Raw genomic sequence first — 27880 nt, forward strand, 5'->3', positions numbered from 1 at the left:
TTAAGATTTTATTTATTTATTTGACAGAGAGAAATCACAAGTAGACGGAGAGGCAGGCAGAGAGAGAGGAAGGGAAGCAGGCTCCCTGCTGAGCAGAGAGCCCAATGCGGGACTGGATCCCAGGACACTGAGATCATGACCTGAGCCAAAGGCAGCGGCTTAACCCACTGAGCCACCCAGGCGCCCTCATTTCCACTTTTCTTTAAAATTTTTGTTGGTTGGTTGGTTTGATTTGGTTTGGTTTGGTGCACCTATTGTTATCTCCAATCAGTATCTTCAACATAATAATCTGTAATGTTAAACAATTACTGTTGTTTCTTTTCAATAAAGGCCTTAGGGATAGGACTATGTTTATACAGACTATGTTTATACAAACTGAGCTTAAAGTCTTGCTCAAATAAAAAGGAAGTCACAAAAATGGAACTGTTTAGGGGCCTGCTAGATAGGTCAAATGGTGACAGTTCTCCAGGGATGGGAACTTGGAGGAGCTCCAAGCCCTTTTCCCCCCCTCCAGTGTGTGCTACAATGATGGTTTTCATAGCAGGCAAAATTACAAAGCTGATGGTTAAAGGCATCCATACAGCTGTGGAAAGAGGGATGCTACAAATCTCTTTGTTCTTACTGAGATTCAGCAATTTTTTGGAGTAAATGCTCTATAGATTGGTGCAAGCTCTTCTTATCTATTTCCACTGTTCTGAAAAGTTGGTTTTGACAAGTGCTGTTGTGTATTCATTGACTTTATGGAAGAAAAGATTTTCTAGTGTTTGCTGTTCTAGAGGTGCTTCTTGGTTTAATTTTGATCGAATCAGATTTTTCTCCTTTTTTCCAAAATGGTCATACATTTGTCTCCATAGGTTTGGCTATTTTGTTCTAAAATATTGATTGTCCCTGAGGTTTATCAAAAATCACATTCTATCAATTTGACTATAAATGTTTTCATTTTTTCTGGGTAAATATATAATAAAAGGATATAAAATTAAAAAATTACAAAAGTAAAGAATATAATTAGGAGCTATTTATTTTAGCTACAAACAAGAAAAAAGTCATTTTAAAACTTTATTAATTAAAAAGGTATAGCTATCCCCTTTTGTCCTCAGGAGTTATATTCCAAGACCCCAAGGGATGCCTGAAACTATGTATGGCATCAAATCCTATATATATTCTATGTTTTTACTCTACACACATACCTATGATAGAATTCAATTTATAAATTAAGCATAGTAAGGGCTTAACAATAATAATAATAAAATAGAAAAATTACAACAATATACTGTAATAAAAGCTATGTGAATGTGTTCTCTTTCAAGATCTCTTACTGTATTGTATGTCATGCTACTTCTTATAATGTTGTGAGATGATAAATTACCTCCATGATGAGATGAAGCAAGGTAAATGATGTAGACTTTGTGATTTAGCATGAAGCTACTATTGACCTCCTGATGATACATCACAAGATTAATCATCTACTTCCAAATTGCAGTTGACTATGGGTAACTGAAACTGGGGAAAACAGAACCATGGATAAGGGGAGACTGCTGTAACTAAATTAGAAAAAAATGTGGAAATTGAGTTACCTTATATATAAATTCATAATTCAAATAAATACTAAAAAAGCTGCATGTATGAGTAATGTTATACTTTTTTAAAACAAAACATGTCTTGAGAATATGGTAATTATAGGTCTTCTAATTCTATAAGACTAACAATGATTATTTTGATAATTTACAAAACAGTACTTTAATCTATTTACTTTGCTCCTGAATACACTAAAAAAAAAAAAAAGTTGAATTGTTAAAATACATTTTAAATACAAAGATCTCATTTGATTTCAATTTATTTTATTTTATTTTATTTTATTTCTATAGGACTTTGGAGATGATGGGTCCTTGTATATTACTAAAGTTACCACAACTCACATGGGCAATTACACCTGCTATGCAGATGGCTATGAACAAGTCTTTCAAACTCACATCTTCCAAGTAAATGGTAAGAAATGTGGTGTTGATATTGTTGCTTTATGCTTCACTATGTATTCAAAGAATATCGCAGTTGATTAGGAAGGCAAGTTTTCAATTTCTTTAGTTTGGTAAAGTCTCAGTTTTTGTTGTTGTTGTTGTTGTTGTTTGTTTTGAAACTTATTGTTAATGTAAAATCTTTTTCAATTAAAAAAAAAAAACAGGTGGTTGGGGATAAATGCTATAAATTTTACCACTATTCTTATTGTAAAATAGTACAGAGTAACTCATTCTAATTTAAAATTAAAACATAAAAAACTTAAATTACTTTCTGAAATTTAAATATCAACAATTAGGCAACATATTAATTTTAGAAATAAAAAAAATAAGCATCTTGAAATTTTAATCAGATTATCTGGCTGATCGTAATGATATTAAAAGACTGCTATTTATGTACAACAAATGTTATACTCTTAATTGTTAATTTAATGGCTGTGAACATTGGCCACGTAGGCTGATATTCTATTTTCCTTAAGATTTTTAATTTATTTTATTTTATTAATTTAATTTAATTTATTCATTTGAGAGAGAAAGAGAGCATGTGGTTGGGGAAGGTGCCGAGGGAGAGAGAAGGAGAAGCTGATTCCTGGTGAACAGGAAGCTGGACTCAGACTTAATCCCAGGACCTGAAGATCATAACATAAGTTAAAAGCAGTTGCTTAACTGAATAAGGTGCCCCTGATACCATTCTTATAATCAGAGGGGTTTTTTCTTTTCCTGACTTAATTCAAATTTTAACTAATTAGTTCAATTGATCACATAGGATTATATGTATGATACATTAATTCATACTGATTCACTTCCATATTGTGTGTGTGTGTATAACTTTATGATTTACTAAAGGAAACAGAAACTTACTTGGCTTGTTGTAGGAGCAGCAAGATGGCTTATGTGGTTTGGATGAATTAAAAAGGGACTGACAGATATGAGCTTGGTGAGGTAGCCTGGGGTTAGATCACATAGATCCCTGGGGACCTAATTAAAGATTTGTATTACCACCCTAAGTATAATGTGGGAAGCTATCAAATACTTAGTGTACTAAATGGCATATTCTGATTTGTTTTAAAATGACTGGAAGCATTGAGATCTGTTCAAATATTTTAATAGTCTAAGGAAGAGATAACAGTGGCTAAAATGTAATGTTAATGATGAAGAGTAAAAAGTGGTTAAATTTAGTATATTTACTGAAAGTAGATCTGATGATATAACTGAGGAATGGCATGCAAATATAAGACAGAATTAAAAAAAAAATAAACTGGGGTGCCTGGGTGGCTCAGTGGGTTAAGCCACTGCCTTCAGCTCAGGTCATGATCTCAGGGTCCTGGGATCGAATCCCGCATCGGGCTCTCTGCTCAGCGGGGAGCCTGCTTCCTCCTCTCTCTCTCTCTCTGCCTGCCTCTCTGCCTACTTGTGATCTCTGTCTGTCAAATAAAATAAATAAAATCTTAAATAAATAAATAAATAAATAAACCTATTAAATTTGAAACACTTAGATATATCTTTGTAACATTAACTGAATATAGAAGAAGCACATTTGGAGACTGAGATTAATATATATATATATATATATATATATATATATGTATTTGGACAAATTAACTTCAATATAATTTCTAGATAGAAATCAAGTTTGCAATTTAGTGTGTAAGTATGGAAATCAAAGGAGAGTGACAGCCTAAAGTTGTATATTTAGATAATATCAATGTGTATAAACTGTATTTAAAGCCATAGGTTTGATCTTGATGAGGTCACCTTAGGAATGAGTATAAATATTCATATTGAGGATTGAGCCTTGGAGCTGAGGTTAACAAGTGGAGTAAAGAAGACTTAGAATGAGTATCTTGTCATGGAAAGTGTGTCCTGAGAAATCAATTAAAATGTATTGGAAAAAAGTTTGAGAAGACTGGAGAGCTGACAGTTTGACTTGACTGTTACGGGCACTCAATAGAAGCAGATCTAGGCCTTGGATTCTAATGCAAACCCAGTTGTAACTTACTGATAGGTTAAGGCTTGGAAGCGAACTTTCAAGGACACCAGTGAAGACAGCATACAAGGTACAAAGGAGGTGATGCATGCTACTCCCAGTGGTCTCAGATGTTTGCAGTTGGACTTTGGATACAGCAATTGTACCTGAGGATGCACAATCTTGGTAGGACAGAACAACCTTGTCTGGGGGATGTTCTCTATCTAGATGTGGCATCCTGGGGAAATGGTTGTTTTTGCAAATCTGGTTCTTACCTCCCTCTTTGTTGTAACTGTTTACAGACTAATGGCCTCTTTGACAAAACTAAAGCTCTGAGCTACTTATTTGTTTGTTTTGTGAGAGATTCTCCAGTTTTGTTTGGTTAACAATTAGTTCTGTCTTTTATATTCACTCCCAGTTCTAGTTCTCTTAGTCTAAGGTCCAGCTGGTTGAGTTCTTAGTAGTCTGTAGAGTAGTGCATGGTTCATGTTTTAGCAACATCAGAATCACATGAAAAAATTATCAAAAGCGTAGAACTCTGGATTCCACTAACACTTTCTGGAACTTGATTTGAATACAGCACTTTGGCAAGCTTCCTAGGTAATTGTGATGCTTGGTAAAACATGAGAACCATTTCAAGTAACTGTTCTTTAGGCATTTCTGTTCCCCATTCATGTCTGAAGCAGGCTTCTGGCATACCTTAACTCATTTTTAGGCTTCAGCTGGGAAGCCCAGTAAGAAGGTTTTGAGCCAAACTGCAGGCTTTCATGTTGCAAGATGTGCCCTGAACAGCATTGGAGAAACGCACCTTCCCTATTTTACCGCCACCTTGTGAATGAACTGCTTTCTTTCTGACCACAAGGTTTTTCTGAAGATGGATGTGAGAATGTGGGAACCATGAGGTCTCAGCCACAGAGCTATGACCATCGGTCTCAGCATTATGAATTAATTTAGAGGATTTCAGTATAAGCATTGACTGCTGCTGAGATTTAATGTTTTCTCTCTCTAGAAACAGATCCCTGAACCTGGGAGAAAACCCCTTCTCTTTCAATTACCTCCTACTACATTTAATCTGCTCCAAAGTTCTTTGTATAAATGTTTTTATGAAAGCGCGGGGTTTGCAAAGAGGGAAAATGATGACATTACTGCTGAACATCGGTTGAGACTGAACAGAGAGAGAACTGCTGCAGTAGACAGAGAGTGCCGTGGAGTTAAAGCGGGGGGATTTTATAAAAATTGCGGATATGATACTCTTTTACGCTGATGTGAATAATCTGGTAAAGAGGAAATGCAGATCATTTAAGAGGGAAAAAAGGGAGAATTGCAGTAGTCAAGTTTGTAAAAAGTTGATGTAATTAGTACACACATTGAAGGATTGGTCTTTGGAAGATGAATAGTTAATCTGTTGAAACAGGGAGCAAGACAGACTGGGAACAGATGCTCAGGGTGGAAACATGAGGAAATAATCCTCTTTGCATTGCTTGGATTTCTTCAGTGCAGCCAGGAATACCAACTATTGAAAGTGAGGAGTTTGTAAGAGTTGATTTGAGCAGAGGAAGCGAGATAAAATAATTATCTTGAAGATCAGGAGGGTGATAGAAATAACAGCTGATAGTTGGTATGTCAGGCAGATCATTGGGTGTCCTTGAGGTGATAAATATTAGTATGTTTTCCTTCAGTTGTGGTTGGCTGTGCATTTGCAATCATAGAAAGAAGAGATTTGGGTTAAACCAGCATTTTATTTTGTCAAGTGAGTAAGTGGAAGAGAGACAGGAATGAGGAAAATAAACAAGTTTATAAGGGAATTCTTATAATGATGGACCACAGAAAAAGTGGTAAGGTAAGGAAAGGGGTAGGTGAGGAGGACAGTGAGGCCATAAGAAATGTGAAATGAACTAAAATAGCGACTGGTGTTTCCAAGTTGATCAAGTCCTTCTAAAACGGGGTGCTCGAACCAGCGAAATGCAGTTCCTTCACACAAAGCACTTTCTTAAGGCATCTGGTAATTTCTCTTTATCAGAAACACGTTTAATTAGGTCAAGTTTCTACAAAAGAATACATGAACCACTAAGGTTTGATAGGTGTTCAGGGAGCCAGCTGTTCTAAATCTAACTTGCCAGTTCTATTCTTAGCTGAAAAGGAGAAATGAAGGGAAGAATAACATTAATTAATCATTAGTTCACCACAGTAGATCAAAACTCTCTTCTACGGCATCTTTATCAAGAAGGGAAAATAATAAGTGCATTTCAAGGATCACATTTAATATTTAAACGTATTTGAAGAAACCAGAAAGCAAGTAGAAAATGTATTGTATGTGTATCAGTAAGAGATGACCTTTGGGCATGATAACAGAGACCCCAAATAAGGGGGCTTAAAGAAGATACTGTGCTGTGTTTTCTTACATGTAAAAGAAACCCAGATAAGGCACTTCAAAAGGCAACTCCATCATGTCATCATTATCCCTTGCTTCCCCTACCGTGGTGAGAACGTGGTTTCTATTCTCCGTGTCTTCCCATGTTTTCCAAATGGCAGTGGAAATTCCAATTATCATGTTCATATTTCAACAAGGAAAAAGGAAGAAAGAGGGAGGAAAAATAACACCTGTCACGTGAGAGAGCACTTTTGAAATAACTTTAATGGAAGTAACAACAGTAACTTCCAATGACCCTCTCTAAATGCAGAGATTTAAGTATATTTCTTTGGCCTTATTGTTTTGCCATCCACAACAATTAAGGGTTCAATTACTTAAAAGAAGAAATAAATATTGGAGATGTCAGTGGCCATCTTTTGTCACAAAAATGTCTGGTGTACCCAAACTTTTTGCAAAACAGTAGTAGAACAATGACACTTTATAAAATTGCTTAGAAATGGTAGGATTAGCTGTAAAACAGCAGCTGAACAAATGATTTGCTGAACAAGTGATTTCTTTTTTGTGTGTGTGTTTTCCTTTCCTTTGGTTTTGTGATGTTTTATATTTGCAATAATAACTTTAAATGTATATTTTATGTAGAAATAAGTAGAATAAACTTGAGATCACTCAGAATATTATTATATACCAATAACAGAAGAATAGTTAGGAATGAGCTGTGACACTGGAAAAATAAAATGAAAAATGCAAGAAAATGCAAATCAGATTAGCCAAATGACACATTTATAAACCAAATAAATCTCTAAACTGATTTGACTCATTTTTTATACTTCATCCACTTTTCATAAAGGGTTAAAAAAGCCTTTAGAAAATTAAGTTTTCACAGAAAACTTAACATATTTATCTGGGCAATTTTTCAATTAGTAATAAAAATAAAATATATCATCGATTACCATAAAAAGCTCTGAAAATACCACAAGTTATTGGAATTTGTGAAAGTGTTTTTGAAGTGCAAAGTCTATTTAAATATCCCAGGGTGCAAGCCAAATAAGTCTATCAATAGTCCTGTTTCTTTTCAAACAATGCAAAATTAGATTATTGAAATACGAGAGTGCTTCTGTGTCCTTGTCAGAAGAAACATTATGTATAAATCAAAGGAGCTTGACTCTGCCAGCGGAATTCATTTCATGCTTTTTCTTTTCTTTTTACATAAAGCAAATCGTCTTCAGATCTTCAGCTTATGAAACAGAATGTTTGAAATTTTAAAAGTCATTCAGTGTTTACACTACCCTCTGGGCAGAAAGCTTGTCCATATTCACAATAGACCTATAATGTATGCTGTAATTTCCCTCTCGTTCATATTGTTTAAGACCTTACACATAATATCAAGTGGATTTTTTTTTTCCTGCTCATGGCAGAAATATGTGCACAAAATTGCTGGTTTTATAGGATGTCTATATAGAACATCCCATTTTTCTCCTTCGAAGTTTGAAAACATCTAAAAGAAGACACTCAAGCCAGAAGTATACGTATGGAAACATCACCTCCATTACTGACAGAGTTGTTTGAGAAAGTGGCTTAAGTCTGGGCAACAATGGCCTGCTTTGTCTTGCATCATAGACTTGAACTTCCTTCTCCAGTCACAGGCAGCCTTCCCTGCCAAGGTTTCTGTATAGCCAAAATGCAAATGGGAATAAAACCTTGTTGCAAGCAGTAAAATCCAGAAAGCAGGTGGTGAGAGGCCTACCTCCCCCTTCTCACTCTTCCTCCCTGAATAGCAGAGGAAAGATGAGAAAGAAAATCCTTGAAGGTTACTCTGACTCAGAGATTCTCTGTAGCTCTTCAGCAAACAGCATCAGCAACTCATTTTCAAGGCAAATTCTCAGACTTGCACCCACAACTACCGAATCAGAAACTCTGTGCCTGAAGGAGAGTGATCTATGTTTTAACAAACTCTCGTCATGATTCTGACCATGTTTCAGAATCACTGCTCTAGAAATGTTAATCCTGAAAGACCTGAGAAGTGGGATTATGTGTTCCTTCCTCATACCCTCCAACTTTTTTCTCTTAATTTTGACTTGAAACTAAGCTCACAGTGATCTTGGGAAGTGGCTGTCTCTTAAGGGGTAGGATCAGCCATGTATCAAATCAGTCATCCCTCTCAGGAGGTCTGATTGCAGATGTGTTGATGTTGATGTCTTGCTCAAAAGCCTACCTACGCCTTCTCAACTGTGGTGGACATCCCCTGATGGCTTGATGCTTCAGGAATGTGTCCCAAACCACTCTTCTAAGAATTTTATTTGACACAGGAAGCTTTATCAGCTGAACTTGAGGCAGTCTAAATGGGCCAGGGATTTAATGTCTTAACAGACAGTCCTTAACCAGTGAGGGACACAAGTGAGAAAAATTAAGAATCGCTATTTCGCCCTCACTCAGAGAGAAGATTCTAAGATACATTCCATATGATTCTTCCTTCCTCCTTTCTTTCTCTCTCTTTCTTTTCCTATTTCTTTCTCTCTTTCTTTCTTTCTCTCTCTCTCTCTTCTTCCTTCCTTCCTTTCCTTCCCCTCCTTTCTTCCCTCCCCTCTCCTTCCTTCCCCTTTTTTTTTCTTCTTTTCTTTATCTTTTCTTTTACTTTTTATTTTTTTCTTTTCTTTCTTTTCTATTTTTCTTGCATCCATCTTACCTTTCTGGTCTCTAGCTTATGCTTTCTGGAATCACATCCCAAATCATAACATGAACCTAAGTTCTTTTCTCAAAGCTGCTTTTGGGGACAGTCACATTTAAGAATGTCCTTACCTTAATAATAAATGTTGTCCTTTGGTAGCTCACCCTGCAAGCTACTGATAGGCACCATATGTTTGCTTCCAGAAGGCTTTGAAATATGACTGAACATTGTATTAATTCATAGACTCTGGAGTCTGAAAATTCTGTCTCTATTATTCCCCATGTTAAATTATGTCCAGTTATACTGTTCGATAGAGCTCTTCAGAGCCTCTGTAATTATATTAAATCTTGACATCAAGACACTACAATTATGTAATAGCAAGTGCATATACATGCTCAAACTTTAATATGTAATCTAATTATTAAATTCCTACCGAGAAATAAAACTTCAAAGATCAAAGTTCCAAAGAAATAAATCCAAAGTAATTAATATACAAAATAAAAGTATACTGCCCTTGCAACATAAAATCTAGAGAAAGTCCAAATGTTTTAATTACAAGTAAAGTTCAAGAATCAAATTCTTCCTCTAGTTCTTATTTTATTTTCTTTTGGTGAGAGAGGTCCTTGAAAAGTTCATGGTTTTGGTATAAATTCAACATCTTTATCTTGGGCTAATTCTCATTAGATTTAAGTGTACCATGTTGCTATTTATTTTCAAATGGCCACGTCTATACTTTATTATTTCCTTGTATTTTCCTTCTGTTGGATTGCATAACTTTTAGAATTCTATTTTATTTTCAGGATGGACTTGTTAGCTATATCTCTTTGCTTAATTTTTTTTTAAGTGTAGCGGTAAGCTATATTTACAATATGCAACTTTATCCTATTACCATGTATCTTCAAATAATATTTTATTACTTCACATTTAAAATAAAAACCTTAAAACAGAAATCTTAGGTCTCTCCCTTTCCATCCTTTCTGATAATACTGTTAAATATTTTATTTCTATGTATGTTACAAACTCTATAACACATTGTTTTATTTCTGCTTTTAGTAAGTAAATATTCTGGGGCAATCAGGTGACTCAGTTGGTTGAGTGTCTGACTCTGGATTACAGCTCAAGGTCATGATCTCAGAGTTGTGGGTTTGAGTCCTGAGTAGGGCTCTGCACTCAGCAGAAGTCTGCTTGAGATGCTCCCTCTCTTTCTGCCCCTCCCTCCCCCACCCATGCACACATAATAAATATATAAATCGTTAAAAGGGGGCACGTGGGTGGCTCAATGGGTTAAAGCCTATGCCTTTGGCTCAGGTCATGATCCCAGAGTCCTGGGATCAAGCCCTGCATTGGACTCTCTGCTCAGCAGGGAGCCTGCTTCCTCCTCTCTCTCTGCCTGCCTCTCTGCCTACTTGTGATCTCTGCCTGACAGATAAATAAATAAAAAAAAAAATCTTTAAGTCTTTAAATATCCTTCAAAGATATTATTTTTTAAAAAGAAGAGACAAACTTTTACTGTTTCTGATCCTCCTCATTCATTTATGTAAATCCAAATTTCTCCATTTTCTTTTAGCTTAACAAACATTTTTTAACAATTTTATCAGTAATTTATTTGTGGAAAGGTATTTTTTAAGAATATTTCTGCTGGATATTGAAATTTAATAATGCAGTTTCTGTTTTCTGTTTTTCTTTCAATATTTTACTGATGTCACATTATATTCTGGTTTGTAGGCTTCAATGCTTTATAAAAGAGAAGTAAGTTATATCTCTTGTCTTTTTTTTTTTTTTTTTTTAATTTTCCTCTGGAAATTTTTTAAGGTTTTCATTTTTCACTAGGTTTCAGCAATTTAATTGTTAATATGTTTTGGTTCTGTTTTCTCTACTTTTATTTATCCTGTAGGGATTATTCAACTTCTTGGAGTCTGGAATATACATTTTTCAGCAAATTTGGAAAAAAAAATGGCCATCAATTTTAAGTAGATTTCTGCTTTCTCTCTCCACTAGGAATTCAAGTACAGCTATGCATGGCTGCTTGACATTTTTCTATAGGCCACTACAATCAGTTTTATTTGTTTCCCTCTTCATGCTTTGTCCTCATAATACTTCAATTTAGATAGTTTTTACTGCTCTGACTTCAAGGTCACAAATCTGTTTTGCTGCATGTATAATTTGCCATTAAACCCAACCAATGTATTTTAAAGATATATTTCAGATATCATATTTTTCAATTTCAGATTCTGATTGTTTTTTATGAGCTTCATTTCTCTCCTTGATTGTGTTCATGTTTCCCCTTAAATATTTGAATCTATCTATACCAGATATTTTGAAGATCATTTCATGGTCTTTGAAATTTTATATCTTTGTCTATTGATCAATATTTTTCTTGCATATGAGCCACATCTTCCTTCTCACATCTGTCTTCTGTTGTTGTTGTTTGTTTTTGTTTTAGATGATGGAAATTTGTGAGATTCCTTTTAGAAGTGTTTCTTTGGCATTAGCATATCTGTTAGACCTTTTTTGATGCTTTCTTTCTAACTCAATTTGAGTATTTCTAGAGTAAACCTTACACTAAGGTTTACTTCACTATTTTCCTAGGATGTTGTGTTTCTGGGATCTCTATGAGGTGTTTAATGAAGTTCCTTTAATCTGTTTTTTGTTTTGTTTTGTTTTGTTTTTGTTTTTGTTTTCTATTAGGTCTCTCTAGTTGGGAGTCTGATTAATCTAACTCATATGTCACCTATCCTTGAGTAAGCTCTTGAAGTTTTTAAATTTATAGCTCCCTAGTAGTAGTTTTTTCTATAGTCATTGAACTTTGCATGACTTTGTAGTGTTTCATCCTATGGTTCTAGCTGAAGCCCTACTAGAAACCTGATTCAGATTTGTGTAGCTTTTTCTATCACTACATACTTCTGTCCTTTCTGGCACTCTTCCTACAAATTCCAGGTCTCAAGGTTTCCTGAATTCCAAGAAATGAAATGAATTTCCTTTCAGTTTTCCTGAACTCCAGGAAATACTCTTTTATTTGAGCAAGACCCTTCAATTCCTCTGCCTCATATCAACATAAACTAAATGTCTGTAGGCAGAAAACAGGCAATTATAAGCTCAACCCATTTTATTCATTTTTCTTTTCTTTTCTTTTCTTTTTTTTTCCCCCAGGGATCATGATCTTCTGCTGATGGTTTTGCAACATTTGATAATGGTTGTTTCATAATGGCTCTATTTATCTATAGCAAAGGCTTATCTGTTCTACATTTTCTATCATGACTTTGTATCTCATATGAACCATTTTTTTTTCTTTCTCCAAATTTTTATTTCAATTGCAGTTAGTTAACATACAGTATATTATTACCTTCAGGTATAGAATTTAGTGACTCATCACTTACATACAACAGCCAGTGCCCATCACAACAAGTTCCCTCCTTAATACTCATCACTTATTTAACCCATCCCTCCACCCACCTTCCCGATGGTAGCCATCAGGTTGTTCTCTATTGTTAAAAGTCTGTTTTATGCTTTGCCTCTCTCTGTTTTTTTTTCTTCCTGTGTTCATTTGTTTTGTTTATTAAACTACACATATGAGTGAAATCATGTGATATTTGTCTTTCTCTGACTGACTTATTTTGCTTAGCATAATATACTCTAGCTCCATCCATGTTGTTGCAAATGGCAAGATTTCATTCTTTTTGATAGTTGAGTAATATTCCACTGTGTGTGTGTGTGTGCCACTTCTGTGTGTGTGTGTGTGTACCCCTTCTTCATCTCTCATCAGTTGATGGACATGAGCATTTGCACTCTTCCCATACTGTGACTATTGTTGATAATGTTGCTATAAACATCAGGGTGCATGTACCCTTTTGAATCTGTATTTTTTAATGCTTTGGGTAAATACCCAGTAGTGCTATTGCTGTATCATAGGATTGGTCTAGTTTTAACTTTTTGATGATACTCCATACTGTTTTCCAGAGTGGCTGCATGAGTTCACATTCCTGCCAACAAGAGTAAGGGGGTTCACAGGAACCATTTTTTTTTTTTTAAGATTTTGTTTATTTATTTATTTGACAGACAGAGATCACAGTAGGCAGAGAGGCAGGCAGAGAGAGAGGAGGAAGCAGGCTCCCAGCCAAGCAGGGAGCCCGATGTGGGGCTCCATCCCAGGACCCTGAGATCATGACCTGAGCCGAAGGCAGAGGCTTAACCCACTGAGCCACCCAGGAGCCCCAGGAACCATTTTTTAAAAGACTGAGAGGTTTTGTTAAAGTCAAGCTTTCTCATGACCCTTATTTGTAAACCTTCTGAAAGTTGGTAGACATGACTGATGCTGACAGCACCAACACTATGTGAAATAAATTTAGAAATTTTGATTAATGCTTGTTTTGTTCTTGATGTCCAGTACTTAATTCTGCTACAAGTAGAGCAGGCACTCAGTAGTACATGAAGAGAGGAGAATGAACAAAAACAACGATAGAAATGACAAAAACAACGGCAACAACAGCAGCAACAGATTGTGTTTTGTCTGTGGTGGAATATGAGTCTTCAATTTCTTAAGGCTAAAGAAATTATTCTTAATTGATCAAAACAACCAAAATAGGTTAATTTTGTGATTACGTGAGAAGAAGAGATTGCTATCTGCCAAATAATTTTCTACAGCTTTCTTCAGTGATAGAGGCCCCGTTTCAGCCAGCTTCATGACTACCCACCTAAAAGTACCTTTCCCAGATGTCTTTGAAGCTAGGTATTGTCCTGTAACAAGGTTTTTGCTAATGGAGTATGCTAATAACTAATGTGCTTAATGTCTGGAGTTTGTTCATTTATTATTTATTTATTTATGATTTTATTTATTTGAGAGAGAGAGTGTGCAAGCAGGGTGAGTAGCAGACAGAGGGAGAAACAGTCTCCCCACTGAGCAGGGATCCCAATGTGGGACTTGATCACAGGATGCTGGTATCATGACCTGAGTCAAAGGCAGGCACTTAACCAACTGAACCACCAAGGTGCCCTAATGTCTGGATTTTAACATATAAGGGAAGTTATGTGCTTTTCTTTCTCTTTTTCTTTGTTTCTGTTTATTGGAATATGGATCTAATAGTGGTAGCTGAGGAGATATGTTGAATTGAGAGAAAGGAAATTATGTTTTAAAGTTAGCAGAAGAAAAAGATAGAAATTTCCTGGGTCTGGAAGGCTTAATATTATCTGCACAAAAGATATTCATATCCTAATCCCTGGAACTCGTGAATGTTACCTAATAGGGCTTTTGAGGAGAGTTACATATGTGGTTAAGCTAAAGAGCTTGAGTTGCAGATATTATCCAGGTAAGTTCTAAATATAAGCACCCCCACACAAATGAAGCAAAAATGTCAAAGAAGGAAATGGGACCTATGAGAACAGAAGGAAGTGGTTGGAGTGATTTGATAAAGGGGTCATAGTCCAAGAAATGCAGGTGGCTTCAAGAACCCAGAAATAACAATGGGATGGATTTTCCCTAAGACTTGAAAATGCCATGCCAGCCATGGCAGCACCTTGACTTTAGTTCCCTAAAATTGTTTTTGAACTTTTAGCCTGTAGAAGTTTAAAAGAATAAATTTTTGTTGCTTTAAGCCACTAACCCTGTGGTAATTGTTTCAGCAACACTGAGTTTTCTAACAAGATCAAGTTACCAAATTAACCTTTCACCATTTCAAGGACTTACATTTAGTTTAAGTAACTGTCTTTGGGTCTCCTTGTTATAACAACATCCACATTATCAAGGGACCATACCATTTTATGACTACGCTAACAGAAGTTACATCTTATTTAAGCCATGACTGTATTGTGGCTCTGTTACATCATTTCAACCAGTATCTTATCTTTATTTATCAAGTTTATTGTCAGTTCTCCTACAGTCAGCTGCAGACTGGTAAAGAAGCTCTCTTTGATGTATTCAGTGATTCAGGAGCCTTCTTTCTATAGGCCACAGTATTATGTAAGACGATGCTACTGCCATGGCCTTGTTACAGTCTATGAACTATTTCTCTGAACTGTTATCCATCCATGAAAGAAAGTATAGAAATTATTAGTAACTTCAAAAATATTTTATAGTAATTGCATATTTCTACACCGTCTAGGTAAAGAATCCTATTACCTGGTAACTATAGCTTTGAATGAAAAAAAAAAAAAAAAAAAACCGATCTCCTGAAGAGTTTAAGAATCACTTCCCTTGGGGCGCCTGGGTGGCTCAGTGGGTTAAAGCCTCTGCCTTCGGCTCAGGTCATGATCCCAGGGTTCTCTGCTCAGCGGGGAGCCTGCTTCCTCCAATATCTCTCTCTGCCTGCCTCTCTGCCTACTTGTGATCTCTGTCAAATAAATAAATAAATAAAAATCTTAAAAAAGAAAAGGAAAGAAAAGAAAATAATCACTTCCCTAAAGCCTTGGGATCCTCTAATAGAGCCTCTGCTTTTTTTGTTCCTTTGTTTGTTTCTTGTTTGTTTTTTGTTTGTTGTTTGTCTGTTTGTTTAGCAGATAACAGAAGAGACAACACTTTAAAGATTTTGTAGGAGGTTATAGGGTGGGCCTTGTAGCAGATAGCCCTTTCGCCTACTTACTAGGGTTCACAATTAGTACATTCTGTTGTAAGGAAGTTTGAGGAAGAGAAACTGGCTCTGGGTTCAGAATGAAATAGTAATACTTACAGTGTGCATCTAGCCTGATTTTGTCCTGAGAACACAATGCTTGTAAGCTTTCTGGGAGAAAGACCAAGTGGTGTAGAGTGCCACCTCTTTAAGAAAACATTTAAGACAATCACATCTTCTCTGGGGAATAGGCGTTTTTGGAACCAGTGCCACATGGAATTATTTGTATTGTGAAACCACAACGATTTTACCAAGGCCCCACATTGCTTCAGCTGACATATAGCCTTTAGCTGATTTTGAAACTAAAATTGAGATTAATGTTTCTGAAAACTATGCCTTCAGGGGACTACTGCTGACCTTAACTTCACCATGAGCTCTACACTGTGTCATTTCCTCAGTTTAGAAGGATTGCAGACCTTGTGTAGTATTTATTTCTATTAGATTTTTCCCTGCTCTATTGCTCTCTTTCTCTTTAGTTGTTCCATTATTTATTTCAGAAGTGTTCACCAACTTCATTATCGTCTTAATTTGGACTCTCCCTTGTCCTTCAGCAGGACGGTATGCTAGAAAAAAGTGTCTTCCGTCTTCTTTATTGCTCTCTGCCTTTGGGCCCAAACATTTTGTTCTTGTGTATTTCTTAATTGTTATGCCCCAATAATGGGTCCATGATTAAAAGAGCGAGACCGATATAAAGCAAAGGTCAAGCAAAGCTTTATTTTGCGCCAAGCATCAAGAATCTAACTGAACATTTGGGGACGCACCTCTTATAAGAGAGGGTGATCCTTCTCTATTTCACAGACTAGTTTTTAAGGGCAAAGGCCATGCGGTCGGGCCTGGCCACACACAGGTGACCAATGAGATTGTAACACACACAGGAAACTCCATAGTGATGCTAGATGACCAACTGAATTACAATTTACCCTAGCAGACATTTGAACCAGCCTATTACACCTTGATTAGGATTGGACCCAAAAAGGCTCCCAAAGGGTGGGGCCCATACTCCTTGATAACCAGGGAGACAGTATGCAACCCCCCCACTGATCAGAGGTCTCCACCTGGCCTGACCCACTCTTGTATCTGGGCTTTGTTACCTTGAGCTGGTTTCCGGGACTTGTTTTTAAGTTAATCCCCTGGGGGAAGGGGAGCTGGGACAGTTTAATTTTAATGAAAGCCTCTTGCTAAATAGGTCCTTACATTTATATGTTGTCCTGTGGGATCTTTCACAGGGAGGGATTTGAAAATATTGCATCTGGATCTGCCAAAAACATTCACAGTCCAGACGCATATTATCCACCTTCTCCTTCTTGATTCAAGTAATCCCAGCCAGAGATTCTTCTTCCATTAGAACAGTAACTAACCTGTGTCTGGACATAATCCACCATTATTTTGCCTAGATTCCTTTTAGCATGTTTCCTCTACGCTCTGTTTTCTCTCAGAATCTTTTTTTCCATAGATTTCCTGGTCATGTGCCCTTAGTTGCGGAGGATAGCTCTCTCCATGGCCACCTGCAGTAACTGTTATTTTGAAATACATCCAGGGATGCTATGAGAATCTGATGCTTCTCTTCTGTCCTTCTAATATATATATATATTTTTTTCCACAGTCAGTGTAAACACTTGGTAGATATCTGTGAGATATTATTCTCATTGTTGTGTATTCCCAACTTACTATGATCATTCCAATTTTTGAGTATCCCTAATTTCACCTTTATGGGATCAGCTCATGTCCCTACTGTGCTTAAAATCCTATCGTTGCCCCTAGTGTCACTCAGATTAAAAGCCAATCATGTGAATGCCCATCAAAACACTAAATGTTCTGATTTTTATGGTATCTTCCTATTCTGCTACTCTTCCTTTTGCAAACTTCACTCCAGCTGCATTAAATGCTCTTTTTATCTTTAAGTATAGAAAGCATTTTCAGTTGGCTATTCCCTCTGCCTAAGGATACTTTCCAGATCCTCACCAGGCTCAGTTCCAACCTTCTTCAACTCTTCGGTTAAATGTTCCTTTTTTTAATGAAACCTATGCAAACGACACAATTTAAAATTATACCTAGTCCCACCCGCCCACTTGCAGTCACTCTCAACTTTATTTATCGATAGTGCTATTACCCTCTAATAACTTCACACATCCTAACATATTATTTATGCTGTTTTTTCTGTTATATTTTAATATCCTTGAAATAGGGATACGTTCTACAGTCTAGGGTTATAAGAACCAATGTGTCTATTAAACTGGAAGCAATTTTTTCTTCGTTATTAATATATGTTATAACATCTTAGACTTAAGACAAATTACTTATTTCATATGTTCATAGTTCAGTTTTGGTCTTTCTTTACTGGAGGAGATTATTTTTCTGTCTGCTTTTTGATACCCAGAATGAAGCAATGTGCTGATTAAATACATAGGAATGATAAATAAACGTTCCCTTTTGTTTCCTAGTTCAGGTTCCCTTTGAGGAATCATTCTAGTCTGCTTTCTCAGATTTTTACACTCTCTTCAGCTGTCAGGTGGCAGGGGGTACTACCTATGGTTTTATTAAACAGACAACAAAAACATCTCCTCGGTTTTTAATGATACCCTTTTTAAGAGCTGGCTGTAGGTGACATGTGCGTGTGCATGTGTTGTCTGTGTGTGTGTACATTGGACTTCAAGATTTAATTTTTTTTTATGTCAGTCTGCTCTGTCCTCTAAGATGTCCTCCTAAGTAAATCTCTCTTTTCTAGTTTAATCAGTCTTCTTTTCTTTTGTTTTCATTTGGTTCTATTCATGTCCTGATAGAAAATGACAGGATATTTTTAAATGGCTTCAGTTCCTCCTTGACATCCTAAGCAAACCTAATTCTTAGAGACAATGGGGGTATGGAAGTTTAATTTCCAGTTTAGGTTTTTAGTTGGCAGTATTTTCACCAGCAGTTGCTAGTGTATCCAGCACTTGAGATTTATTTCTCTAAAATAAAGATAAGATACTTTTTTATTTTCCATTTGTCTGTTTAAAAATATATATCATCTTTCTTTGGGTCAAGACACACTATAGATCTCTGAAATCTAAAGCCATGATCAGAGTTTATATAATTAAGGAAACCAGAGTTCTTGTGACCACTAGCAGTGGGCTGGTACTTAAGTCCTTGAGAAAGCTCCCCTTTTTGTAACAAAAAGGTAGTTAATGGAATTCGGGTAGTCAATTTAGTATTGCCTACTTAGGTATGCCACTAATAATATAAAGGAGTAACCTGTACTTAGGGCTTTGTAACACTAATGGAAATTAGCTGCCTGTGCATTAGGGAAAAAAAAAATAAAACAAAACAACAAAAACCCTTCCTACAGACATGGTTGAGAAACACAGCAAAAGCCACTTACTGATACATAAAAAGGACTTACCTTTACTTTGGCTTTGATTAAAATATCCAACCAAAGTGCACCTGTGTAATTCAAAATTGAATTATGACAGCCTATATAAATAGGGTGACCTGCTTCTTAAGGTCTGTATTTGTTACACACAGTTCTGCCTACATAAACACAGCTATTCATTTATGGGGAAAAAGTCACCCAATGGGATCAAATCTAATTAGCCAGTATTTATTGAAGCTTAGGCCTAAAGCCGCTTGCTAAGTAAGGCTGCAGCATATAGAAACCTACTTTCCTACTCTCTCTCTCTCTCTCTCTCTCTCTCTAAAATCACCATCAAAGCATGTATTATCTAAGTTACCCACCAGAGCTAGTTCAAAAGCTGTGATTCCTCCTGGTGTTATTATGTCGACAAAACTTTGCTCTATAAATTTGTCAAAGTTTCCTAAAGCATCAGATGTTGAGCATCTAAGAGATGGTAAATATCACCAATTTCCTCCCCTCCTGATCTGATCTTCAGAAACAATTGAGAGAAAGATAGTGAGTTATATAAATGTCAGCATATCATTGTGGAAAACCTGCTTAGAGAATGTGTTTGAGATCTATGACAATTGTTTAATTTCCGTAATTTAATATGCTTAATAACTCATAAACATTACTATAGACCTCAGCACAGGGAAACAAAGCTGAGACCTGATTTTCCGCAGAGCAGAACAACACACATCCTCTTTACTGCCAGACCCCAGATGTGAGAAGGAAGAACTGAACCAGCTCAGTTTTTCTTCAAGTGTGCCAAGACAATACTTCCTCCCTCCTCCTACTTGTGGACTTCTGAACATCTTGGGAGAGATATAATCGTCTCCGTGAATCAGAGTTACTTGGAGACTTTTGTTAATAGGAGCAAATCTCTCAGGTAGATGACTCATTCTCAGATACTAATGTTTTGTATTCATTCACAATTGACTCAGACCTAAATTTATTCAGCCAGAACTCTTTTAGGGTATAAGTGAATGTATTCATGGACTTTTATGGGTGAATGAATGGACTAAATCTTATTTTTAAATGCTACAAAATTACATTTCTTCATAAAATTATGATTATATCGACAGGCCCATTTAGATTAGCACAACATAGTTTACTTGGCTGGTTTACACCTGCCCATAGAAGTGCTATTTCATAGATGATTTCTGTGTATACAAGTACTAGGTAATGTTACAAAACACTCATGAGGTGGCCAGCACTTAAAGAACAGTATAATGACTAATTAATGTAATGACACTTGTATAACAAGAGAGTTGAAAGAAGGTTAATGTGATAATGAGGCTTATTTGATCTTAAAGATTTAGCATGAAGAAACTCTTAAGATAGCTTAATTAGATTTTAAGCACCTTTTGCAATTTACATGTGTACTTGTTAATCCATATGTTCTAAAAATAAATTTTACTTCATTTAAATTAATGAATTTGTTCATTCTCTTCCCTTGTACTGTTTTACTGTTATTGGTGATGGTGTTTCCCTGAATTTTGCAGTTGATATATGTATTATTTACAATTATTTCTTCCATATTATGTTTAAATTGAAGTTCAATCCAAAATAGTAAGATGTTTTAAATTATGAAATGATAGCTTAGTATAATGCAAGCAGTTATGACCAGTCATGACTGGACCCATTTAACTCCTTTATGTGTCATTTATATACCATATTACATAGTACAATATATCAATATATCAGTAAATATGATTTCATTATTTGATTGTTATTTGATATCTATATCATTTTTAAACTTACCAAATGGAAAGAACATTCTAGAAATTAATTTAACAATGAAACAGGACTCATTTGTATTTGTAGCAGTAATTCAGTTAATTGTAGACTGTCTGATATCTTGGGAAAGTATAAAATTATATTTTCACATTCTGTATTTAGGCTTTGACGAGTTCTGCAAATTAATACCTCTTTATGCTTTTCTTATGAGTAATGGTTGTAATTCATTTACATGATTTTTACTACCCAGTCCTTTTTTTTTTTTTTTTTTTTTTTCAATGCAGTTTACTCTTGTAGCACATTACTTCTTTAAGCCATCAGGGTCTGAGTACAGGCATGGGTGAGCCTCCCATTTTCTCTGACCTCATTCAGATCCATTTGCTAAGGCTCAGTTTGTGTTCCATGCTCATGTGCAGGTAGCCACAAGCATTGCAGCTCCCAGTAATTTCTTTCATCTTAGACATCCCGCATTGCCCCATATATATATATATATATATATGCATATGTATACATATGTATATGTATATGTATATGTATATGTATATGTATACGTACATGTATGCATATATGTATATATGTATATATATATTTTTTTTCATTAGAAGTAATTAGGTTGATTTTCATAGCATCTTTCTTTAGGGTCTTGATATATATGGAGCTTTGCAATTAGATATCCAAAGAATGAGGTCCATGTTTCATAAATTCTTTTTTTCTATATGCTGAATTTTGTACTTTGCAGACAGAATACAGTAGACAGTTACATATTGATCTATTTTGCTTGTTGAACTGGAAACCTTTTTTTTAAAGATTTTATTTATTTATCTGAAAGAGAGTGAGATCACATATAGGCAGAGAGGCAGGCAGAGAGAGAGGAGGAAGCAGGCTCCCTGCCAAGCAGAGAGCCTGATATGGGGCTCAATCCCAGGACCCTGGGATCATGACCTGAGCCAAAGGCAGAGTCTTAACCCACTGAGACACTGACGTACCCTGGAAATTTTTTTGTTTATACTAAAATATAATAAACTAAATGGCTGTGGGCTGATAAAAGTTCGCCACTCTACATGTACCATGGTATTTGTATCTCCATATACAGTTGACTGTTGAACAATGTGAAGGTTAGGGGTGCCAACACTCTTACAGTTGAAAATCTGTGTATAGCTTTTGACTCCCCCCAAATTTAACAACCAATAGATTACCATTGACTGCAAACCTTACTGATAACATAAGCCGTTAGTTACATATTTCGCATGTTATATGTTTATATACTACATTCTTACAATAAAGTAGGCTACAGAAAAGAAAATTTTATTAAGAAAACCATAAGGAAGAGAAAATACATTTATAGTACTGTACTGTATTTACCAGAAAAATTTGCATATAAAGGGACCTGCGCAATTCAAATCTGTGATCTTCAAGGATCAGCTGCATAGTAGTCTCATAATGATGAAAGCAGCGTTTGGATTAAACTCACAGTAGATAAGGTCATTAATTAAATGTGTGGTATAAACAAGGACATAGATCCTACCCATGTAGGCTTTTTGAAATTTGGGTGTCAGACAAATCCAAAAAGTTTGTGTAAGTTGCAAAGAAGAACTTTTCCAAAACAAGCCCATGAACACATCCTAGCTTGAGTACATTTTCTTTTAGTAGCAGGATTGCCACTCACTTAGATTAATAATTTTAGATGAGAGCCAAAGAGAAAGCTGTGGTCATACAATAGCACTTTTTCCTCAGAAATCTGCATATACATTTATGGTATTATATTTATGGAGATTATATTAAGAACAAGGAGGTTTCAATTTAGTTGAGATGATGAAGCAAGCATACTTCTAGAAGTTTAATGCCATAAATAATGACTCTATATTGACCACGTGCTAAAAGATGTTGTTGTTACTTGCTAGTTATGATGAATATGATGTTGGTGATAGACAAGATAAGCCAAAAGAAAATGAAAAGACAATATAGATTTGTAGGCTCTGATTATTTTACTGTTCATAAGGCAGCCTGAGAAGTTCTCTTTTGCTTCTGACTCCACATTTCCAGCTAACACTAATTAGTTTAAGTAGCTTTGCCAGAGGTTAAACAAAGAGAATGCTCTAAACTAACATCTAGAATAGTGACTTGAGAGGTTTCATGACAGAATACCGATTATTTTACCAGTCATATAGTTGCACAAGGGATTAACAATAGAAAATAGATAATTTGTGACTATCAGCAGGGCTCTATCACCATTCATAGGTAATATATGCCATCAGATTTTAAAAGTTTCCTCTAAATCACTTTTTAAGACCACTGATCATTTTAAAATAAAAGCAAATAATAAGCAAAACACCCGGGTGCCTGGGTGGCTCAGCGGTTAGCCACTGCCTTCGGCTCAGGTCATGGTCTCGGGGTCCTGGGATCGAGTCTTGCATCGGGCTCTCTGCTCAGCAGGGAGCCTGCTTCCCTCTCTCTCTTTGCCTGCCTCTCTGCCTACTTGTGATCTCTGTCTGTCAAATAAACAAATAAAATCTTTAAAAAAACAAAAAATAAGCAAAACACCCAATGATGGTACTACTCCCAACAAATTCAACACTCCCTTTTCTCACAAATGCTAAGTCAGAATGTCTTAAAAATAAAAATAAAAATAAAATATTTCTTAGAAAGTATCTGGGAAATTTTATGGGCGATAACAAGCATTTTACAGTAATTATCACAGTTTCAAAAACTCTATTAGTTTTGAAAGTGAATATTTTAAAGTAACACATCAATTGTGTCAATGTAATAATAATTGTTCAGTGAAAGTAAGTCTCCAAAAGGAATACTTCTAGAAAGAATACCAATAATGTGTTATTTGATCAACTGACAGATTTTAGCAAATATTTTAAGATATAGTGCAGAAAACAAAAAAACAAAAAAACGTGGTAAATAGTAGTGCCATCTATTGATAAAACTGAAAACTACAGTTTCCTTTTAAGAAAAACTAAGAATTTATAGGAATATTTTATAGGAATAAAATAATTTATAGGAATATTTCCAAAAAATATATATTCTTTATTGTTGCGATTATTTTAAATTATTATTGTATCACATGAAGTACTGGACTTGTGTTAAAAATAATACTTGTGTGGATGTGTTTATGTGTTTATGTGTTTATGTGTTTATGTGTGTTTATGTATGTCTTTACGTGTGTGCAATTAATAATGTTATACTTCACATAATAAATATTGATTATTGATTTAAGTTTAGTTAGGCTGTTATCCAATTGAATAATAATAAATTTAATCACTGCAGAAAATTAACTTTAATATTATACACTTTTTTCTGCTAAAAAAATTAAGGAATAAATACCTATATGGTGAATGATGAATCATTGTTTCTTTTTTGTTTATTCTAATTTAATATGCAGAAAATACTTTAACACATAAAAATTTGAATACTTACCTTTTAGCATACTACCATGACCATTTTAATATTTATTTTTCTTTTAAATTTTCATTTGATTATATATAATAACAGATTACTGTTTTAAAAACCTTTTAAATTAGATTAGCTATTCTAAATAATTCTAAATTAAACTTTCAATTTTTCCAATTTGTTACAGTACATCTGGATAGAAGAGTCTATGTCCTTTCTGGCCAAATTATCAAAGATGGCACAGAATGGTTTAGGAGAGCTAGTTTTTAAAAAATCTATACTAATTAAGGGACAATACTACAGATAGGAAAGGAGGAGAAGGCAGTGGTAATATCCATTGACCTCTAGGGTTTGATTGGATTTTATGTTGCAGGTGACACATGCCAGAACATTAACAGGTACGGCAGAGAAAGCAATGCATTGACAAGAGCAGAAACAATAAAAACAAACACAGCTTTAATAGGGAGGAACTAAAATGGAGGCTGAAATGAAACCAGGGCCAACTTTGGTGTGCTATTATGGTGATAGAATATAAAGATGTTATCAAGATCCTGTTCATTCATTTATTCACACATATGTAATCTATCTATATTTAGAACTGTAGATTAGATCTATTATATACTATGCTGGATGCTGAGGGCCCAATAGTGAATTAATGATAATTATATTCTTTGAAGTGCTTTCTGTCATTCTCGATGCTATTTCAACTTCTCGTTAAATACAGCACTCGGGTAGTTCAGTTGATTAAGCGACTGCCTTCAGCTCAGGTCATTATCCCAGGGTCAGAGGATCAAGTACCAAATCAGACTCCCTGCTCAGTGGGGAGTCTGCTACTCTCTCTACCCCTCCCCCAGCCATGCTTACTCCTCTCTCTCTTTCTCTCTCCCCCGCTAGGTCTCACTTTCTCTCAAATAAATAAATAAAACTTTTAAAAAACTAAAAAAAAAATACAAGCTGCCTTCTCCTCAAGTACTTTGATTTTTAATATATCATTAGTGACATTATAAAAAATAGGGAAATATTGTACAAGCAAAATATGAATAGGACTACCAAGTTACAATAACCAAGATGGTGTTATATTGATATTGAATAGACCTATAGATCAATGAAGCAGAACTGTGGGAATTGAAGAGAGGAAAATAGATGTATATTGGAGAAGAATAAGGAAAAATACAAACCTTTGAATGTGACCTGGAATTCACAAGGTTGGCCTTATACCCATGTCAGTTCTCACTGCCTCCAACCTCAATGAGGTGAGAGTATGAGATACTGATCTCTGTTGAACAGAACCAAATGCACACCAAGCCCAGAATTTATCAAGCTGAAGGAAAGCGGAGCAGTTGCAGGCCTGTCTGCTACCCTTCATCACCAACATCTGAGCCCCAGATAAGCAACACTGTGTGGCTACAAGATCACATAAGGACCCTTTCCCAACTTTCAGAATGGCTTTTGGTTTACTTCTGCCCAACAAACCTCAGACAAAATTAAACTAACTCTTATTTAAACAAACAAACTAACAAACAAACAAACAAAAAAACAAAAACAAAAACAAAAAACAATCTCTTATCCACCTACTTTAACTGGAAAAATACAAGAAAGGGAATTCTTGGATATGTAGTTCAGCCTAGCTGCATTGAGACACTTAAGCCAGTAATATTTTATTTAGTTTAGTTTAGTTTAGTTTAGTTTAGTTTACTTTACTTTACTTATTATTTTATTTTTAGTTATTTTATTTATTTTAATTTTTCTTCACACAGATGATAATGTACTATACTTACTGTTCTTTTCATTTTTTCTTTTAAGCTGTAATTTATAAAAGATTTTATTTATTTATTTGAGAGAGTGAGACACAGAGAGAGAGAGCACAGTCAGGGGGAATGGGAGGGGGAGAAGCAGGAAGCAGGCTCCCCACTGAACAGAGAGCCTCATGTGGGGCTCGATTCCTGGACCCCAGGATCACAACGTGAGCCAAAGGCAGACACTTAACTGACTGAGCCACCCAGCCTCCCCTAAACTATAATTCTTATATCATAATTCACTCTTTTAAAGTGCACAATTTAGAGTGTGTGTGCTTTTTTTTTTTTTCAATATATTCCTAGAGCTGTTCAACCATCACCCCTATCTAACTCCAGAGCATTTTTACCATCACAAAAAGTAACCCTGTACCAATTAGTGGCCATTTGGCATTTACCCTCTATCCTCTAGCCCCAGGCAATCACTAATCTAATTTCTATTTCTATAGATTTGCCTATTGTGGTACTTTAAAACTACCTTTCCTCCTTCACTGTCTGTCTTGTGGAATTCAGGATCCAGAATCAGACAGGAAGACAATAGCCTGAGAGGCTGTTTACTCAGTTTACACAATTGAATTGTGTAAGGTCAAACTCCTGTAACAAGATAAATCCATATATATATATATATATATATATATATAGAGAGAGAGAGAGAGAGAGAGATGTATATAAGTATATGTATGTAAGTAGCTATGCATATATAGTTGGATGTAGGTAGCTATGCATGTATGGTTGGATAATATATTGTCTATCATATATATGACAGCATATAATGTATGTATATTATCATAATAGTATATAAATGCAATATCTCTGTCAAAATGCATGAAAAACTGGTAACTTTTGTTAGCTGCTTCCGGAGAGGAGAAACCTAGATAACTGGGAGGTAAGAGCTGGGAGGGAGACTTTTCACAGTATATTCTTTGTATCTTTTGAATTTTCTATCAAGTGAATGTATTGTCTATTTAAAAAATAATGAGGTGGACATTCTGCCCTGGAGGAAGGGGTAGGGAGACCCATCTAGGGGCAGAGAGAGCCACCCTTACCTGCATGCTGTGACTGGAAGCCTAATAAAAATGGGGAATAGTTCCACTGAGCAATACACCCACCACATCTTCTGACACAAAGGTGGCCACCAGATGTGTGCCTTAGACATGCCTTTTAACTGACTCAAACCCACATAGCTGAGGATATTCTTTACTTCCCACAGGGGCTGCTTCTCACATTTGGAGAGTGACCCCATGACTGTCTTTTCTGTGGTTTTTATTCAATAAAACATTTGATGAACACCTCAAAAATAATGAAGCTAAGAATGAAAGAATAAGGGATTCCTGGGTGGCTCAGTTGGTTGGGCGGCTGCCTTCGGCTCAGGTCATGATCCCAGCGTCCTGGGATCGAGTCCCACATCGGGCTCCTTGCTCGACAGGGAGCCTGTTTCTCCCTCTGCCTCTGCTGGCACTCTGCCTGCCTGTGCTCACTTGCTCTCTCTCTCTCTCTCTCTCTGGCAAATAAATAAATAAAATCTTAAAAAAAAAAGAATGAAAGAATAAGTTAAATTTTACAACTAAAACATGGATAGAAAAATGGGGAGGAGACTGAAAAAAGAGAAAAAAGGAAAATAAGGAAAAGAAGATGGAATATAAAAGGGAAGAGAAAGAAAAAGAGGAGAAAGTGGTGAGGCAGAAAGCAGGAGAAAACAGAGAGGAGATACAGAAATAGAAATAGGAAGAGGAATGGAATGGGAGCAGGAAGAGAAAGAACAGCAACTGCCAATTTGGAAACATTAATATAGGTGTTTCAGAAAGGATTGGCAAGATGTAAACTTTGAAAGGCAAGTTCAGACTAGACAGTGAAGGACATTTTGTGTTATGTAGTTTTGATATTATTCTAAAAAATGGGGTTAATGTAACAAAGAATTTTGAGTATATTAGATGCAACATCCTACTTTCAATTTAAACATAATTTTAG

General features: G+C 35.5%; 1 protein-coding gene across 2 annotated transcripts in view; it reads left to right on the forward strand.

The window, feature by feature from the left end:
- FSTL5 (follistatin like 5) overlaps positions 1–27880 on the forward strand; it is a 771710-nt gene that overhangs the window by 564303 nt on the left and 179527 nt on the right. For both annotated transcript variants that reach the window (XM_059374351.1, XM_059374341.1), the window contains exon 8: positions 1866–1986. In XM_059374351.1, coding sequence (XP_059230334.1) covers positions 1866–1986 — 121 coding nt within the window. The remainder of the gene's footprint in view (positions 1–1865; positions 1987–27880) is intronic.

Source organism: Mustela nigripes, chromosome 1 (assembly GCF_022355385.1).
Source record: "Mustela nigripes isolate SB6536 chromosome 1, MUSNIG.SB6536, whole genome shotgun sequence".
NCBI lineage: Eukaryota > Metazoa > Chordata > Mammalia > Carnivora > Mustelidae > Mustela > Mustela nigripes.